The sequence below is a fragment of the Poecilia latipinna genome, unplaced genomic scaffold (genome assembly GCF_001443285.1).
Source record: "Poecilia latipinna isolate Pla-1442-1.1 unplaced genomic scaffold, P_latipinna-1.0 Scaffold2, whole genome shotgun sequence".
NCBI classification, from domain to species: domain Eukaryota; kingdom Metazoa; phylum Chordata; class Actinopteri; order Cyprinodontiformes; family Poeciliidae; genus Poecilia; species Poecilia latipinna.
Genome location: NW_015112618.1, coordinates 797591 through 818209, shown reverse-complemented (window position 1 = coordinate 818209; position 20619 = coordinate 797591). Strand labels below are relative to the sequence as shown.

The 20619-nt window shown below is 39.4% G+C and overlaps 1 protein-coding gene across 3 annotated transcripts; it reads right to left on the bottom strand.

Annotated features, from left to right (window-relative positions):
• Positions 1-7: 7 nt before the first annotated feature.
• Positions 8-20619, bottom strand: ppp1r2 (protein phosphatase 1, regulatory (inhibitor) subunit 2). 3 transcript variants are annotated; one of them, XR_001426169.1, is made up of 7 exons: positions 20224-20619; positions 11379-11486; positions 10271-10360; positions 6902-6996; positions 3234-3425; positions 2310-2416; positions 8-755 (listed from the first exon to the last, which is right to left on the bottom strand). XR_001426169.1 is itself a non-coding variant. In XM_015041900.1 (6 exons), the coding sequence occupies exons 1-6, from the start codon at positions 20346-20348 to the stop codon at positions 736-738; spliced, it is 630 nt and encodes a 209-aa protein (XP_014897386.1). In that variant the 5' UTR covers positions 20349-20618; the 3' UTR covers positions 8-735. The 3 variants fall into 3 exon arrangements, 1 of the variants encoding a protein (XP_014897386.1); XR_001426181.1 differs by having other exon boundaries at positions 20220-20347; XM_015041900.1 differs by lacking the exon at positions 2310-2416 and having other exon boundaries at positions 20224-20618.

The window sequence follows — 20619 nt, the reverse complement described above, 5'->3', positions numbered from 1 at the left end:
AATGTTCTTCCTTGAAAAATACCTGCTATTTTAATAACACAATTTGGACTAATATATTCCCCAAACCCCAGTAATCATGTCATGTCAATATTGTATGTGGAGCAGCCTTATTATTTTAGCAGTTTAACTATTCCTAGAGATGGAAAACCGGTAGACATAAAATGCAGCGGTGTGATTGATCAAAAAGGAAAACGGGAAAGAAATCCGAGTTGCAGCCACTGGAAACTCCATCATGTGACATAAAACCCTTCAGAGAGGCCGTGGGGTTTCCCCCTGGCTTCTTCCACAACCGACAAGCTGTTTCAGCCAGAATAAGCTCAACGTTGTGAGGTTTTTCTTGTCATTCTTTTTTTTTCTTATTTCTAAAAAGACCTTGATCCTCCTTTCAGTGTCTGAGTCATAGATTCTTCAGTGCGACGTCGGTCCGAGAGGTGAGAGGAGGACATTCTTGGCAACAGGAGAGGGGGGAGGGGCAACAGCCTCCGTGTGTGTATGTTTCGGACATATACCTAGAGCTGAAAACCATTTTTAAAATTAAAAATAGAGGTTATATTGCACAGTTTTATGGGAATAGTGGAGACAAAGAGGTGACCGGTAATCTTATTGGCTGCTGGGAGATGTTGGACAGGTGGTGAAGCGGTGTTTGCCTTAACGTCTCTGCTTTCAGTCACAGATCCGATGGGCGGATCTCGCTGGATCCGGGTCTGCCACGGCGCTGCCGGTGGGAGAAGTCATCTACGACTCTAAGGAGTCAGCTGGAGGACAGACACACAGGAATAAACAAAGGTAGATGCTTGGTATACACAAACATTTAAATATTCTTTAGTAAATCCCCCCCACCCCCCACCCCCCCATTGCACTCCTTGGTTTCCATAGTTCAGACTGATGTCATCACTCCCAATACCGATATCTTGTTTGACAAGCTCTCTCTTTTTCTTTTTTTACCTTTTCTGCAAAATATGGCTATAATTTTATTTATTTTTTTTACATATGAGAATAAAGTTAGAATACTTTAAGAGCAAAGTCTAATTAATATGAGGATAAACCCTTAATATCACCAGAATAATATTGTAATATTAAGACGGGGTGGCGAACCAGTTCAGCATTAAGAGCCAAATTAAAGAGCCACACAGCAATTTCAAGTTTAGCTTTATACCGCATTGCCTGCTGAAAGTTTTGTCCTCAAGTCCCTAAAGCTAAGCGGGCCACCTAACATTGTTTATTGGGTTTGGTTTGTACTCTTTTACAACTACTTGAAGCAACTCCTTCACAATGATTAGACTTGTTTAAGCACAGTAAAATCTCATTCAAAGACAAAGAAAACTTTTGAGCTCTGTGGAAGTGACCCTGCCACCCTTCACGCCACCGCGTTGCGCACAGCATTGATTGCGTTCATGTGATCAGAACCTGTTTACTTTTCCCTTGGCGGCAACAGAACCTGCTGTACAAACTCTGACATCATGTTCTCTTATATGCGCAGCGGCGGCGGCAGCTTGTTCTGCTTCACTCCCACCTCTGCACCACAATCCTCTGAGCTTGGGTGCGGCGCAAAGTGCACCGAGGTGAAATAATGCAGCCGCTAGAAATACAGAGACCTGTTGAGGAAAACTGTTATCATGGAAACAGATTATATTCATAAACGATTCAGGTTCCACCTAAAATCTCTCCTCCTAGACCAGTGTTTCTCAAACTTTTTCAGGCCGAGGACCACTTACCCGTTTTACGAACACTCACGGACCACCTAATTTGAAATTGGCCCCGCAGTAACATAACATCTTAATATGTACAACCTGAAATGAAAATATTAGTCTCTTAACCCATTGTCTTAATTCATCCTAATGTGAAGGGTAGCGCTGTTTTGTAAACGTGAATGACAATGATACAACTATGAGCTACTGCTGCTCGGGACGTTTTGAGTTATTTACAGATCCTGTAAGTGTAGAAACCTAGATCTCTAGATCACCCAGACCGAGATCCGCGTGAAGGCATGCTATTTATTGCAATAGTGTTCAAAAACAAAACTTCTGCAACTCACCCTGAGAAATTTCCCACAGGTACCTTCAGATTCTCTTTTGAGTGACCCGGTTTGAAGTCATTTACCCATTATTATTTTTAAAAAGAAATCCTTTGGTAAACTAACTGTGTGCGTCGGACTTTGAGCTACCCTCACGGCATGCAATACCTTGCGGACCACTAGGGGGTGCCCGCGGACCACCAGTGGACCGGGGACCACAGTTTGAGAAAGACTGTCCTACACCAACAACTACTGCAGACTTGTAGCGCTATCTTAATAGAATTAATTTCACAACCTGCGCTGCACGTTACGCTGCTTCTGCCTTCAAGGGGTGTGGGAAATTTCAGAATCAAAGAGCCACACAGGATCCGTCAAAGAGCCGCAGCAAGCGGTTCGCCACCCCTGTATTAGGAGAATGTAGTATTAATTTTATGAGTATTCCAACACGAAAATAACAAAAAATTTAAATGAGGAATGTTGAGCATCTTGCGAAGTTGTACTTTGGTATCGGCAACAAATTATTATCAGTAGGAGGACTTTGAAGCGATTGAGCAAACGACGAGTCTATTTCGAAGAACGAACCACACAGATTGAGCTGGTCACATTACATCTTGATAACTTCAAGACATAATCAAGGCTTTTATCTCATTAAAATGACTTTTCTCATAATTTTATGATGTTCTTTTGGTAAAAATGCATCTTTATTCTGCTAATATCATGGCTGTAGTCTCATGATTAAACAACGATTCTTGTGGTCTGGCCCTAATACTCTGTTGTACAAGTCATGTAAGTGATTGTTGAAATAAAAGCCACTTTTTGAAAATATTTTCTATCATCTGTATTTTTGTTTCTAGAAACGAAAGCAAGAAATAAAACAACGAATCGATTAAAATCAGATTTGGCATAAAAAAAAAATCTGATGTTTTTAAGTCAAATCGCTCAGCCCTAGAGGCCGTGTGCATCTTTATACACACTGAGCGATCACAACACGCTTTAGTCACCATGACGATGAGTTATCGCTCTGATGCTCTAGTGTCTGGGAATATAATCCATGGGGAAGCAGAAATGGAGCGTAATGAAATTTACACTAATGATGATGAGCAAAACCATTATGTCTGATCATTTTAACCAACATGTTTACTCATTCCTCATGTGGTCTCCCATGCTTCCTTTCTACAAGCTCTGATGTGTGAAGGTACAGCGTCTCCCTTCGCCTTACCTTCTTGTGGCGGGTCTACAGTGATCTCCTCCGTCTCCTCCACATTGTCCCTTGGATCCTCTGTGTCATCCCTCATCTCTTCATCGTCATCATCATCTTCCAGCTCTTTAGCAATGAGCTCGCGAGCCAGCCTTATGTTCATGGCCTCATCATAGTGCATCTTCCTCATCATCTGAAAATGCTTCTTTTTGGCTGAAAGGAGAAACAAACAAAAAAAATTACTTCAAAACCAACAGAAAACACTGACTGTGCTGACTTGCGTGTAATTATGCGTAAACTCAAAAACCTGAGATTCATTTGGCTAAAGCTCCATCCATATTGTAATAAGATTACACCTGCGTCCCTATCGCTGCTGGGGAAACATGCATGCCCGTTTTTCCATTTAAACTTTTTTTTTACACTAGATTTCAACCAGATTTAGCTGTCATGCTGACGTATTCTCCTCCTTTGCTGGGGATCTCTGCAGCTCCTCCAGAGCTACCGTTGTTCTCTTGGCCACTTCCCTGATTTATGTTCTCCCTGCCGTTCCTGTCAGATCAGCTGTACGGTTTTCAGCTGAGCTCTAATCTGTTCAGTTTTCAAACAATAGATATAGCAGAACTCTGTGAGATGTGAAAAACTCGTGATGTTGTTTACATAGCAAATTTAAATTACGACTTTACTGACGCTGCAGGTTAGCAGCGCTGTCTTGCAGCAGTATCGTCCTAAAACTAATTATCAAGAGAAGACTTTAAGTCTGCATTGGGGAGGAAAATTAATGCTGATCATAATTAGTATCATCACAGCTTCGACAGACAAGAAACGTGACTGCTGGGTGAACTGGTTTCTCTAAGTTGCCATCAGGTCCGAGTGTGTGTGTTGTTGTCTGTCCTGTGTGTCTCTGTTTCCCTGAATAGACCGTCAACCTGTCCCTGGCGTACCCCGCCTTTCAGCCAATCGGCACCAGCCCCGTCTCTACTTCTCTTTAAGGATAAAGGAGAAAAGATGACGGAGGGATGAGAAAACTGAGTCGCTTTTGCGGTTTAATCGTCTCTACAAGCAATTGTTCTTAATTGGTCTGAAAAACGTAATGTGATTCTGAACTTTGTACATTTAATACCAGCAAGAAAGCAAGACTCAACAGTCAAAAGAGGCCGCTGTGACGTTTTATTTCTAATGCGCTTAACCACAGCAAAACCTTCATCCATCAACATTAAACCCCGCAGTGATCAAGAAAATCCTCAGATTAGTTTTAGTCGCAGCATATTTCCTCTTTGAAGAGCGACACAGATCGGCCTCCACTCGGTACCACAGAGCATGCCGACATTGTTTATCTGACCCGGCCTCTGCTGCCGGGTCACGTGTTGCAGTCTGTCTTCCTGGTTGTGTGTGGAACCTGATGAAGGTGATTAAAGCTGCTCAGCTGGCATGTTTTGGTAACAAACATCTAAAAAAAAATAAAAAAAATACGACAAAAAGAGATTCTTTCATAAAAGGCATTTAAATACATCAGAAAAAAATAAACGGCGTCAAACTGGGTGAAGAAACCATCCAGTATTTCTGTGAAGTCGACACTTTCATCTTTTTCCAGCAGGTGGCGTTAATCGGCACATGGATCAGCGTTTACTGAACTTGCAGCTGTGATGCTGAGTGATATCGACTTCATTTGCAGATTTCCCAGAATGTATTTATTTTTTTCAACCTTCCGGACATAAATCTGAAACCCCTGCAATCGGTCTGAGTGGATTATTTCAGGGGAAGTACAGTGTGTGTCCTGCTCCACCTCTACAGTTGGTTCAATTATGAACCTCAGAGTGCGCAGACGGACGAGGTCACGGACTGGTTAAAATCCTGCTAACACGCTGAGGATGGATAATGCATGCGTCTTTGTCTGGAGAGCAGAAAAAAAAAAAAAAGGTCAAAAGGATCACAAAGACCACCTGAGGACTTTTGATGGAGACCTTTTGTGCTGACAATCCACTGTGGAGCAGCACTGAGTCACCCTCACAGCTGCAGAGGGCGCTTTATATTAAGACCACGTCTATAAATAGAAAGGTGAACAGTGGGGTGCCCTTGATAAGATGGAAAATGAAACCTGCAACTACTGTTACTGATCCAGAATCTACCAGCAATGCAGAAGAAAAGTATTCCTAAACTCTGATACCCATAAATGAACCCAGTGCAACAAACTGTCTGTAAACGTCCACCTGTGCGTCATTTAATCTCAGTTTGAATCCAGCTGCTTTGTGAAGGCCCTGGGGGTTTGCTACAAAATACCAGTGAACAAACAGTATCATGAAGAGCAAGGAGCTGACCTGACAGGTAAGGGATGAAGTAGAGAAGCTTAAAGAAGCATTAGGTCTGAAAACATTATCCGAAACTTTGAGCATTTCCTGTCCAACATACAACCATCCCATTTCCAGTTCACCACAGGCCATATAGTGGATACAACAAGCATGTAGAAGAAGGTGCTCTGGTGAAATCACACCAAAACAGAAGTTAAGTGTGCAAAATGCTATTCCTGAAAGAAAATCGACACTGCACTTTGAATACTCCAGATCCCATGGTGAAACATGGTGGAGGTGGCATCATGCTGTGGAACGGGGCAAAGACCTTAAGCAAACAGCCAAAGTCCTGACCTAAATTCAGGCCAAGATGAGAAAATGACTCATCTTTACAAACGCTTTCCATCCAGTCTAGCCGAAATCAAGCTCATTTGCAAAGAAAATTATGGAGAAATCTTTTAGATGTTGGGTTGGCAGAATCAGACTCTGTGACTTAAAAAAGCTCAGCATGCTGATAAAAAGGCGAGCTCAGTTCTGCTCTGGAGACACTACAGATGACTGTACAAAGAAGGATGCTTTATAAAATAAAGACGAAACTAAAAACCCCAGACATTCCCCTTCAGGAAACTAAGAGTGCTTTCAGTCAGAGCTTTCTTCAGATCTGCTGTAACACTATACAGGCTATTTTCCTGCCCACACCCATCACCGTCTCTTATGACTCTAGAAACTTCAATAGTTCATTTGATCAAAAGACTTCATCAAAAATATAGTTTTAAATGAAATTGAAAATGCAAAGCTAATTTTTTCACATAAGATTCAAGTACAAAGGACTTGCAGCTTAATTCTAGCAAAGTGTTGACAAAGTTTTTCAGGGATGCCAGTTAGACTTTTTTGATCTTTTTATATATATATATATATATATATATATATATATATATATATATATAAAATATATAAAAAATAAAAGAAAATTATTTTTTTAAATAAAAAGAAAATTATGGCTGGTGCTTATCTTTGACATTACAACCTGGACAAGATGCCCATCACAGGATCACACTGAGACATATAGGACAACCATTCGCATACACACGCATGCACACACACCCCTAAGGGCAATTTAGAGAAACCAATTAACCCAACAGTCATATTTTTGGAGTACCAAGAGACAACACACAAATACACAGGGAGAACATGCAAACCTCTTGAAGACAGACACCATCAGTGCTGCCAAGTGAATGTTGTGAATGTAATCTAATCTTAGTATAATTATGTGGTTGTATTGTGACAAAATGTGAAAAAATTCATGAGGTAGAAAGATAGAAATAGTTCTGTAAGGCACTGTTTACTATCTCACCATTATGACAATACTGACTGTCACAATTTAAAAAACATACAAAGCATCACCTTGCACTTGTGGAGTCAGCTCCTCTTCCTCCTCCTCGCTGCTCTCTTCCGCTTCCTTCATGAAGCGTGGCTCCGCCCCCTCAGCTGCCTCCAACCTGAAGAACAAAGTGAAGCCATCTTAAATATCTCAGGGAAGCACGTCGACAACAACTGGACACACCAGCCTTCAACAACAACGCAAAGAGATCCAAACTCTTACTGCATCTGACTATAGAAATAGATGTTAGAGGAAGACGTTAGCAGGAGAAAAAGTACATTAGATGATGGAATAAAAGGCAGAGTGAACACCGTTAATGACTCACGAGATTAAAAAAAAAAAAAACACAATTTACTATTCTCTCCTCTCGGCCCCGCTGAAAGTTTCAACAGGGTTAGACAAAATGAATAATGGCTTATGGTGAATATGTGGAAGCGCCTGAGGGAAGCTCCCCTGCACTGTGCTACTGCTCTCCAACCAGCTGGCACGAGTCACTCCTGGTCAAGAGTTTACATTTCACTACAGCTTCAAAGTGCTCCAATAATTGTGTCTGATGGGCCAAATTGGATGGGATAGAACAGCTAAGACAGACAGAAAAGGAGGAGAGAGAATCGGTGATGTAAAAGCATGAACGATGGGAGGATGATGAAGGGAAAAGAGCAGCAGCTGTCGGTACTGTCTGATGGGTTTAGTGTAAAACAAAACAGGGCATTCATTACAAAAGTAAACAACCGCAGCTAATTGACTCGCAAGCCTGAAGCTAATCACTGAGCTCTCTGCAGCATCCAAACTGCCTCATCCAATCCCAGCTTTAATGCACTTATGTAAGGATGACGACCCAAAACACTTCTCAGGCTCCCATTAACATTCTGCTGACAGCTTAGAGTGGCACATAAATATTTCTTAACCCAAATGGACCATTAGGACCTAAAATGACAGAAAAAAAAGATGTAATCCATCCATTTATTCACATTTGCTGTACGAAGCGCATCGCAGTTGTTGAATTGGTAAAACATCTGTTCTTTATTAAGTTGTAAAAAAAAGAGCTTCTTGATTGTGGCAGCAAAAAGGGGAAAAAACATTTATATTAGAACATATGGACTGTTTAAACATATAAATTACAGCATCGACGTGTTTCCAGCAGGAAAGCGTGTTCAGGACTGTTTTCGTTGAGCTTACAGCCTCCTTGCAAGCTTGACATCACTTCCCTGGAACGCAGGAATGTTGAGAAACGCCCTGCTTATCGACTGATCTGCACTTGTACGGAATTTCATTGAGAGCCAAAATTAAATATTTTCACGTTTCACACACTGGAACATATGAAACATTTCACTGTTTCATACGTGAAACGTTTCACTGCTTCATATGTGAAACAGTAATTACACATCTTAAAAATCTTAAGATTGTGCAAGATGTTTTCACATCTTACAGCCACAATCTGCAATGTGTTTTTTTTTTTTTTCTGGATTATTTGTTACAGACCAGAGGAAAGAACATATATGGTTTTGCATTGATATTATAAAAACTTCAAAGGTGTGGCATGTATTTGCTCTGACAATCTCAAATAAAGCTCAGTGCAAACAACTGGCTCCCGAAGTCACTTAATAGAGTTAAATTATGTAATACTCTTCTCTAAAGTGGCAAAACCACCAAATCATGACGGCCCATCTAAACTCATAGCTCAATTAAGTGAAACACAGAGAGGACCTTGGTATCTCTGGAGGAGCTGCAGAGCTCTAAAGGATGAATCTGTCAGCAGGACAACTCTTAATTACGCACAAATCCATTTAGACTCAGCAGAAAGAACAGAGTGAGAGAACAAGGAGCTGTCACATTCGAACAATAAAACTGTACAAATGTGTGTGGCGAAGACCAGCTGCCTGCAGCACAAATATCCCTCATGGGGATCCATCTAAACAGAGGAGATTGCTACACCCCTGATGGAGAGAACCCTTACAACATTGGGAGATTCCCGCTGCTGTAAACTAGAGACTTAGCCTTCACTATCTAATGGGAGAGTCTCTTTCCGGACAGAGTCTTCTCCATGTTAGCAACATAAACAAACAGTTAATCACATAACACAATCCATGTGCGGTGAGGGATTGTCCTATCAGACCTTCAGCTCCCGAAAGCACAAAATAAAAACCTTGTAAAAGTGCACGCAGGGTCAGTGTGACCCTGCTGGACTGCACACAAGGTACAAAGTTTGTGGTGTCCAATCAACCACGTCTCTTTAAACCGCAAGAGGGTTAAAGGACAATAAAACTGTGAACTAATTCAGACAAGTGGTCATAAAACCTAAATGTTCCTATTTTTTCATTGTACAAATGCTCTAGTATCCAAGCATGATCAGTCTGGCACCAAGTCTGGCCCATCTTGCCTGCTGCTGCTGCTGCTGCTGCTGATTCTCCTCTTTGGTTCATTGCCAGTGTTTGTTTCCTGAGTCGTCACTGCGGCTGCTTGGCAAGTTGCTGCTGACTCCAAGTTACTTTGTACCACTGGGGCTTCACAGCTGAACAACTGTCTGTATTATTTGTGAAGCTACATGTCTGCTTGCTTTGCAGCATCTGCCAGTGAGACAGCTGCTTGTTTAACAGTAGTGTAACGTGACATTGCCTCCAAGTTGGTCAAAGGACCTCATTTTTAACTTAAAATTTTAATAAGTGTCCGGTATGTTTTGATATCCCGCAGTATTACAACTTTCTTAAACTCCTTGTTCTTAGATCTCGGTTAATTAAAGTAGAGGATTGTCCATGATGTGGACAGAGACGTCAATTACTCACAATAAGCTGTGGGATTTGTTTCTATTGTATAAAGGAGAATAAGACTGACACCTGGTTTTGCACACACAGCAAAACCAAATCAGCTGTCAGCAAGCTAAAAACGCTCGACAGGCAGTTTTGTTCTTAAATGTTTAAGTTTTCCTTGTTTGGGTTTTGCTACAGCAAGATAAGGAGTTTTTAGGCCCAATCTGCCTGTTCTGTTCAACACCTAGAGTCTGGGCCAAGGAGAATTTTACTTTGTATGCTCTGAGCAATATGATTCGTCTTTGTAACGTCCTTTAGTAGGAGAAACATATTCCCAGTGTAATTATCTTTGTGTGGCCAATGACTGTTTATTTAGACAGATTTATTACACTCCATTGTTTATGTTTTTTCACCCTGATCAAACTTTAACATCAATGTGTTTTGAGCGTTACTACCTAGTGTCATTTGCTTAAATTAAACTAAGTTCTAAAAAAAAACTAATAAAATTACAAAATCCCTGGTCTCACATTGATTGCTGTTAAAAGTTGTAAATATTTTGAAAATAGAAATCTGCTGGTAGAGTCCAGCAGATTGTGTTCCCTTTGATTTTATTCTGTCTCCATGCATTCATGTTTCCATCCTTACTTTGAGGCCAGGTCATCAGGCGCGAGCCCACCACTGTGGCCTTCTGAGTCACTGAGTGCCCCCTCATCATCGTCGTCGACCCCAAGCATCCTGAAAACAGAAGCGCAGCAGGGGAGAAAAACAATCAGAAACATCAACAGGAAGGATGGAGGAAGGATACAAACAAGCTAAAAAGATAAATAATGAAAAAAATTGATCTCAGGTAATTTATAGATCTAATTTTCCAGATAAAAATCATCCTAGAGCAAAAGAAGTAAATATATATTATTTATTTAAAAACCAAATGCCAGTTAAATTAAGTTATAGCCCTCTTTAATTTATCATTATCTAATTTTACGAAACTGGATTCTTAAACCGCAACCACAATTTGAGTCTTACTTAAAAAAGCAATTCAGTCCAATTGCAATTAAACTTCATTTATTACAATAATCTTAATTTGTTAAATTCTGCATCTAACTTCTCAGTTTAATCCATTGCTTTTAGCTGTGCAGTTCTCTCTGCAGGCACAGAGCATCCAGAAAGCTTCCACATCTCTTCATTTTTTCTGCATCTTGTTATGCTACCAATTCCAGAACGAATTCAAGTATTTTCTTCCTTAAGATGAAGAACTTTTGAAAATAATTTAATTTTAAAAAAACAAACTCTGCACACGCTACACATTTTCATGCAGTTTGGAGTGGCTGAAAGGGATTTCCCTTTGCAAATAGTCTCCAATCAACTGATTTAACCACAAGTGGACTCCAATTAAGTTGTAGATGTCAAAGAGTGATCAGTAGGGACAAGAACAGAGCTAAAGTTTCTTTGACTTTGAAATTAAGAAGTTCTATGTTGATAATTTTGAGAAGAAAGTGCCAGTGTACTGTAAATAGTGTCGTGTAAATTTACACATCCCAGATACATTGTAATTTAGAGCATTTACTTCTAAATATCTATACTAACTTCTAGATATTCTATAATATTAAGAAAAGCTGATAATCAAAAAAAATAATAAAACATCTCCTGAATGTTAAATTAGTGGAGACTTGAACAAAAATACAGTGACTGCTGTTTTAAAACTATTCAATCAATAGGTTGGATACTATGAGCATGTAAATATGAAGCTTTTAACCTGTTGTAAGGTGTGCTGGGTTCATCTATCTTCATCAGGCCGTAGTCCTTGTCAGGAGGATGATATGTCGCCAGGATGTTCATCTCATCCCATTTGGCAGATTTCTTTCTGCAAAGAGATCAAAGAAAGAAAAAATAAGGAAACCGTGTTAAGAAAAGAAGACCCAACACAGACAGACACCCACTGTGTGAGGACGGCTACACACCGACCGTCACTCCACCGCACAGAAACCTCAGGGGCGACAGAGAGTCCAGATATAATCTAGAGCAGAACGTGGCCTAGTTTTGAATAAAACTGCATAAATTTAGGAACACACAGACAAAAGCCCAGATACGTCTCTGGTACAAAAATAACTGAATGATTATGGGGTGAGATACTTATTGTTTTGTTTTTTTGGGGGTTTTTTCCCTATCAACTGTGAAACTCTAAAGGACATAACAATCCAGTTAAATTGTCTCTTTCTAATACTTTTCTTTATATCAAAGAGTATTTTTGTTCTTTTTAACCTTGGTATATTTACTTGGACATTTTACGCTTTTGTAGACTTCAATTTAATTTCCTAAGCAAGTAATTATACATTGTTTTTAAGGCTTTGGAAAACATCTCTTCCCTCTTATTCAAGCTAAGCTACAGCACACACTCCTTGAAAAGGTTCATGGAAAAGGTTGAGAGCATCACAGGAAACAGGAAAGCAGAGGGGGAGAGAAGGATGCTAAATCCACCGCCTGCTGCCTGTAAGCCTTGAATGAGCCGCCACTTATAGTCAGAAGTGATCCAGTCAGGGTAAATAAAGTTGAAACACTGTCAGACAGCTGATCAAGGAAGAACTTCAAGCTCAGAAGAGAAGTTTTTCATCAACCGACTCCACAGATTTCCTCATCAAAAAGATCTCGTATTTTCAGAAATCAAATTCTGACAGCTTGTACCAAACATTTTGAATGTGAATATAATGAGTCATTACATCCAGCCCTAGCAGACACAGAAAGCCACTCAACATCTGGTTCGATAAACAATACTTAATCAAAGGAAAACAGGGCTGTTTTTGTGAACATTTTAAGAACATGTACTGGATTTACTCACAAGTTGTTGCAAATTCAACAGTAAACTCATCTGACTGACAATGTTGGCTTGATCCCATAGCATTATTAGTGTTTAGCTGCATTTGAAAACGGAAGTGCAAAATGCATGCCACACTTTTCAGATTTTCCTTTTTTTTTTTTTCTTGAAAACAGACATTAATTTTCCTTCCACATCACCGTGTCATGCTACTTTGTATTAGTCCATCACATGAAATCACACTAAAAGCTATCAACATTTTTTTTTTTTATGTGAAGTGTGAAAAAAGTGTTTTCTGGTTACACAACATGAACCACAAACCTCTACTCCAGCTAAACTGCTTCAGCTCCTTTGAATGACTCAGAGATATTCATCATAACTAAAACACAATGATGGAGCACCGGCAATTGTAACATAAAAAACAACAACAAAAACAACAACTTTGCTCACCAAACACTCGTAGACACTAAATATAGAGCATACTCTCTCTACGTGATAAGGTCTACCTCTCCAGGGTGGTCAACAGCTGGCGACGTAGCGCTTCAGGGAAACTCATTAAACAGAGTGAGTCATCTCTGAGAGCCGAGCTGCACTATCAGGTAGCATCGCCAACGTACGGCGAGGAAAGGTCGAGCCTGGTGCCCCGCACAAAAACACCGCATCCGACGCTTGCTTTGCGCTGGAGCGAGGCGCTCATCACGATGTAGGAAATACGCTGCCTCCAAATACTGCACCCAGCCAAGAGAAAATTGGTGCCAGCAAGAGCCAGAGGGAAAAGCTCATCAATTTCACATTCAAGCCTCCCAATCTCACTGCAAGACTCTGGTTAATTGGCGCAGATTTCATCAAATATGAAATATGTCTCGGTCTGCTTTAAATATTTAAAGGAAACTAAATTTTCGGACATAATGGCAGCTCTGTTTCACGATACAATATGTTTTAATACGATATTATATTTAACTGCAGATGACTACAGAGACAACGTTTTGTGCTGGTCAATGAAAAACTATTTGTAAAAACAAAAAAAAAAGTCTATGTTTCAACAGTTATCAAAATGGTCTTCCATATCCAAGTAATCACATAATTTTTTTTAATTTTTTTCTATCTCTGTTTCAAATTCCTTTGCTATTCATCAAAACAGAAACTGGGTTGCCCACTTCGAATAACCTTTGCAAAGTAAGCTGTAAGCTGTGCTTTTCTTGGTCAGATTATGGAAAGTCAGATTCACTGAGAGTCACTCAAACGGCCCATCACTCAGAGAGGAGAGATCCAGTTTCATGGAAGCAGCCATAAAATATGCATCACTGAGTGTGAGGCCTACAGGTCATCATTAACTAAATAAGGGCAGCTAACAGAAAAGGTGACAAGTAATTCACAGAACACAAGCCCCACTTTGCCCGACACACAGAGGTGTCAAGAATAACCTTGGCACTGATTTTACAAACGTATAGCAACTCATGTAGTTTGCAACTGCAGGAATATGCAAGTATTAGATCGAAGACCCATTCACAAACCCCTCGAGTTAGAAAGTGAAAAACTAGAAGACAGGATAAGCGTTTAACATTAATTGCATACATTTTAAGATTGTCGAATAAGAAAATTTTAAGTCTTACAAAAAACAGAATGTTTTTTTTCTTCTTCTTCTGGAATTCTATGTTAATAGTCGATTAAAAAAGTAGCTTGTATAACTTTGTATTTGAAAATATTGCTAAGTTTATTATTATTATGGCCAGAAAATATTAAGAGTAACAATGCAGCTTCATAGCAACAGACTGCATATCTCTGACCTTTGTACATCTGAACCCTATCCCAAATCCAATACAATCAGAATAACTGGTAGTTAACAAGTTAACAGTAACGACTGCATTTGTTTTAACATTTGGTGCTTATTTTGGGGTCAATACGACATTTTCCAATAACTCTGATTTCTTTCAGCATCAACAGATCTCCTGGAAAAATGTCAGTCGAATACTTCTATGGGTTGCAGAGAATCTGTTACTGTCCAAGAGCTTCTGGATCGATGACCGCCGACTACAACTCTGCTGCCAGCATTCAACACAAATACCACATGGCTACTTATCATATCAACAGTGACGCATATCAGGGTGTCACAATAGTGCGATTGTTTGTATTCTCACCACAGGTTAATTAGTTTGACTATGCAGGCTTTTCCTTTCTGAAATGGCTTATCCTCCCTGCGCATGACTTGGTTTTGTTATTGTAATCAAGCTTCCTCCCAGTGAACCTCCCAGTGTCTCTGCGTTGGTCCCTTGGTGGACAGGGACTCTGAATGTCCAGGGTTTCATGTTTAAAGCTGGGATGGAGTCCAACCATCCCCAAAACTCTGACTTAGATAAAGAAGTGCGGAAAATGAATGGATGAATCAACAGCAGTGAGCATCACTTAGATTTTTCTGTCATTCTTGTTATGTGTTGTTAAGTATTTTTTAGCTGAAGATACAGCCTTTGCTACAAATGATCAAGCATACACTAAAGGATTGCGAAGTTATTGCATTTTCGGCAATACAATTTGTATTTTCTTAAGCAAAAAAGGAATTGATTTCTTCATCTGTATTCTTTCATGTATTTCTAATATTGCAAAGAACAAGCTTAGGTGGTTAAATGAAAAATCTCTAGATTGTGGCAATTTTTATCTGGTTAAATTAATTATTCATCATTGCAAGGGAATGAATATTCGATTAATAATATAATCATTAGTTGCAGCTCTAAAATCAATAATGGAAAAAAAACATTTAATCTGTAACTTTGAAGGTTTCATTTAACCATAAGAATCATTCTTTAAATATATTTTTATTTAAACCTTATGTGGCCTGTTTGTTTTAGAAGCGACCTAAAAAAATGTTGTTGTTTTTTTTTAGGTAGCTGCTAGCGGAGTTCAGGTCAAGACATCCAAATTTTAAAAACTGCATTTCAGAAGCATTGCAGAAGCATTCATTAAGCAGCTTCGCGCATCTGCAGACCGTAGCAGTAGATTTTAGGCCACCAGATCCTGACAGGAAATCTACGACATAAACAGACAGGTGGTCAAATAAATCCCCTCTGGACGCTACATGCTTGAAGAGGCAGAATAGGACATCCTCCAGGTACTGCAGAAGGATTTAGGAGGGCGATGCGATCTGTTCTGAACAATTAATGCAGGCGAGAGGGGAAGCACTTTGTACGGCTGTTAGTGAACGCTGTGCCTTGAAGAAACAGCAGACACAAAGCGAAGCCTTTTGAATGTAGTCTGAATCAAACAAGTTGTGATTGCACAAACTACGTATTCTATTTTAATCTGCATTGTTACCAACCACATAAAGATATCAGACTGGAAAATTGTTATTGGCTAGTTTTCCCTTGAATGGCTCAGATCTGTGATTTGCAGGTTAAGTGAAAAATATAATTTTTATTTATTGTTATTTCTCTGATAGCAAGAATATACAGCACGTTTTCCCTCTCTTGCCCTTTAGAAAACAAAACAACAACGGATCTGAGTCTGTCAGAATTAGAAGATAAAATTAAGGGGAAAAAAAAACAGGGATTGATTTGGACTGATGCAGCACTTCCTCAAAAGCATGAAAGGTTTTTGAGTTTAGTCCCTTAGACTCATGAGAAACTAGGGCTGGACAATAAATAAATAACAATATATGTAGCGATGGACACATGATCAACAAAAATAGACAATACATTTGCTAGAATATTCAATATTCAATATAGAAAATATTCACTGAACGTCAATCCAGAACTGCACAGCATTCTGGGGGATGTAGGCCGAGGAAAGGCTTTAGCAGCTCAACCTTTCACGGCCAAGGTTGGTGGGATCAACTAACTCACTCACTCTTTGGTTACCTACTAACAACTAGCTAGGTAACTTGTGGTTACCCAGCAAGTTACAAGTTACTAGTTAGCAACATCCTGTTGAGTAACGTATGCAGTAGCACTTTCAGGTTTTGACACGGTGCCTCATAACTGCTTAAAAATGAAAACCGAGGTGGAATGAAAACTGGATAAAACAGGAAATGTCACGCTATTAGTAACATATGAAATACTTGTAACGCGATACATTTTTCAGCCATACTGTCTAGCTAAACTAGATATTATTCTAGCATTTATATGTATTTCTTATTTTTAGTCATTAAAATGAGCTTTACAGAAGTTCAACCAATAACACTAATGAAAATGAATTATGAAAAAAGCACGTTAATATAACAATGGCACAAATAAATCTAGGGAAATATTTTGTGACCCCAAATGTGGTCAAACAACAGACAATCCATCCCCTGAATAAACAGTCTTTTTACTTTTTATGTTTTAAACTTAAAGCTGACAGCAGCAGCACGAAGGTCAGCCCTCATTCCCTTCAGAGGATTTGGCACTTGGCTGCACACAGAATCCGTTTCAAATCTCCTCTTCCTCCACTTCCTTGCCATTCAAAAAGAGACTATTTTTGTAGCAACACTGAAAACACTCGGTTCACTGCTAGTGTGTGGGGGGGGGATCCTAACCGTTGCCATTCTATGGCCTAATTTCTCATGCAGCAACTCAGATTAATTCTCCTAATTACCAGACAGTGAAATAAAAAAAAAAGAATACAGCGGATACCCTAACATGACTATACACTGTCGTAAAAACATCGTCTATAGTGCAAACCATTTAAAAATTGCATGTTTTTTTTTTATTTGTGCTCAACAGATTTTAAAGAGATTAAAAATACACACAAACATCTGAAAATCCAACTAGCATCAAACATTTAGCAGCATTTGGCAGGTGGGTGGTGTTCGTTCATCTCTGTGCAGAAGCTCTTGTACTAAACAGCTTGTATTAGGCCTTAACAGCTCTCATACGAGTGAATTTATTTTTAGACCCAAACACTTTAACATATTGTAAGCCCCTTGATTAAAACATGATTGCACCAATTTGGATATCGCCGCATGTTACAAATCCTATTCAGGAGGCAACCTGAGGAGGAAGGGCTTTGCTTTGTGCCTTACGTCCTCAAGGGAACAGAGTTTCAAAAGTGCAAACTATGGAGTAACAAGAAACAAAGAGACAATAACCTTCAAACTTATAGAGGACCTATAACTGTTGTTTCTTTGTGCTCAGAAATGTCAGTGTAACTCCCAAGCGACAGCAAAACCTAAAAATATCCAGAGCATCTTTTGCACGTAAATGCCGATGTTAAAATTGCGCGTGCAAGTCGTTTCTTCGTTATATCGAACTATGTGGGTAATAAATTAATTAATTTTCTTTAAACAAAAAATCCACAAAGCAGAGAACTCTGCATGTTTCCTGAGTGAGGAGAGAATGAGAGATGGCTGCGATGGAGAAGATGAGAACAGAGACACCTTTACGAGTTCAGTGATTTATGGCATCGCACCTCATCGCAACAGTTAAAGTGTCTCTGGCAGAGATACCGATGCATAAGCGTCTGCAGGGCGAGAGAAGCAGCCGCTCCGACACTTATCAGCTGAACCCCGCGGCAACGTGCCCACTGGGCAACAGAACAGCTGACTCGGCAAAACCAGACCTGCTTTTAAAGATCTGAATGAAACTATAGACAAGATTTCCCAACCTGACAGACGTATACTGTATACTGTGAATATTTTGCGATTTAGATCGATCCTGAATTACATTTACCGACCATCTCGCACTGCTGTGGCACCGTATATGAGCGATCATTCTTGTAATCGATGTGGAAGTAAGTACACTGCTCAAAAAAATAAAGGGAACACTCAAATAACACATCCTAGATCTGAATGAATGAAATATTCTCATTGAATACTTTGTTCTGTACAAAGTTGAATGTGCTGACAACAAAATCACACAAAAATCATCAATGGAAATCAAATTTATTAACCAATGGAGGTCTGGATTTGGAGCCACACACAAAATTAAAGTGAAATGTTCCCTTTATTTTTTTGTGCAGTATATTTAAAAATAACAGATCTTGTACAACATAATAGAGATCGGGCTGGACTAACAAGCACAGTGACTTTTTTCCCACCAGCTACAATAAATACCATGACACAACAAATAAACTCATCTTTTATGAGCTAGAGCAACTCTACAATCCAAGTGCAAAAGTTAAAGGAAATGTTAACCATTCAGATTTGCCTCATCGCAATAACTCCATGTCTTTGTTGCATTAACATTCTTACAGTTGGGTTTAGGACAAGACTTTGACTGGGCCATTCCAACACATGAAAAACACATGGATGTAAATCATTATATCTCTGACTGGATGCTTCGGGTCGCTGTCCTGGCCTGAAAGGTAAAACCTCCTCCGCAGTTTCAAGTTTTGCTGCTGCCAAGTGGGTTTTCTTCCAGGATTGCTACATCTTTATCTCATATACATATCCTGTTCCAGATGAGCAAAATCATTCCAAAGCATTATGCTGCCATCACCATGATTCATCAAAATGGGGATGTTGTTTTCCATCACACTTACTGCTTTGATTTCAAATGAAAAAGTTAAATTTTGTTTAATCTGACCAGATCATCTTACTTCACAATGGCTTTCTTGTTGCCACTCCTCCATAAAGGCCAATTATTTTGAGTGCACAACTGATTCTCTCTTTATGATATTAAATGTTCCCACTGGCCCAGCATGTAGGCTTAGGAAGGCAGTCACTGTTGAATAGTATCTAGTTATGTTAACTCAATTACCTTTATCGTACTTGAGTGACTTTTTTTTTGACAAAATGTACATCTAAGAGTATTTTTATTGTGCTGTACTTTTTATTTTTCCTTTAGTAATTTTATGACGCATCACTACACTTACTTGAGTAACATTTCTGGATTCTCTACCTATTGTGAGTAACTTCACTGAATGAAGAACAAACATGTTTTAACCAAATATTCACCAGATAAAGACATACACCTGCAGTTTTTGTTAAACTTTCGTAAGTTTTTTTTTTTTGTGAAAGTAACTGATTTGGAAAATTTTTCTTTTGCCTGATTTTTACTTGTATGAATCATTGTTATGTTTGTTCTTAAAATACCAATATTTACACTTAACTTTATAATTGGTCCGTCTGATTATTCAATTTTTAAATATTAAATCGGTTACTAATAATTTGATCGGTTACTAAGTACTTGAGTAGACTTTTTACCAAATACTTTTTTACTCTTGAGTATTTTCTTGGCTGGCTACTTTTTACTTTTACTTGAGTAAAAATATGTTGAAGTAGAGCTACTCTTGCTTGAGTATTTTTGGTTACTCTACCCACCTCTGACTGTGTTTTAACCTAACCACCGATTAGGCGACGTCTGAAATCACTTGAGTTTTATTGTATCAGTTTATGGAAGCATGACTTTCCTTCCACTTCACAATTATTCACTTCTTTCTTTTGTGTCATAAAACAAACTAACATCTGTGGCTGTAATGTGACAAAATGAAAAAAATTAAGAGATAAGAATACATTCACAAGATATTATAAATAAGCCTGTCAGACTCCTGAGACTTGCTGTTATAGAAATGTCATCAATCATTAATTAACGGCTACAATCACATCAAGTGACGTGACTAACTTCTCTTTAGCTAACGACTAAGCTAACCGACCGAAATGAGCCTTTCTAAAGTCAGTTAAATATCACATTTACACGAAACGCAAAATTTACATCAGGGGAAAAGGTGTCATTTCATACTGTAAAAAAAAAAAAAAGACCCAGGAAGCTTTTAGACTCGGACTGGAGGCTGCTGGTTAACCGCCAAACAAATGTCAGAGCGCGGCTAACAAGTGTCTAGCTACCAGGGTACCACCCTGAGCGGAGCTGAGAGGAAAACTTACTGGTGGTCATCCTCCGACAGTTCCGGGCCATGCTCGGTCACCTCCGCCGGCGCCTCGTCGGATTTCAGGTTTCTGCCGCTGTTCTTGTTTTTCAGGATGCCTTTAATCGGTCGGGGAGCTGCCATTCCCACACACACTGACACAGAGAGCCAGACCCGCCGGTTGCTTTCTGTTATGTTATCTCTCTCTGTCCCTGGATTCAGTGATGCTTACCAATAATTTCCTTTATTATTTAAAGGCGCAGTCGTTCATAATTCAACGTTGTTTAATAAAGGTAGAGTAGCAACAGACAGATTCCTGCATGCATGAACCGCTTCAGCATGCCTACTCTCCTGATTGCTGTCTACTGGACAAGATCCCTACTAGCGGGTGGTTCGGCTCAAAACATCGCGAGGT

Excerpts from the sequence above, each read along its gene's own strand:
- ppp1r2 (XM_015041900.1), bottom strand. The coding sequence starts at position 20,348 with ATGGCAGCTCCCCGACCGATTAAAGGCATCCTGAAAAACAAGAACAGC. Across the intron at positions 11,487-20,223 it reads CTGTCGGAGGATGACCACCA|AAAGAAATCTGCCAAATGGG; the intron begins GTAAGTTTTCCT and ends ATCTCTTTGCAG. Across the intron at positions 6,997-10,270 it reads CCTGATGACCTGGCCTCAAA|GTTGGAGGCAGCTGAGGGGG; the intron begins GTAAGGATGGAA and ends TTTGTTCTTCAG.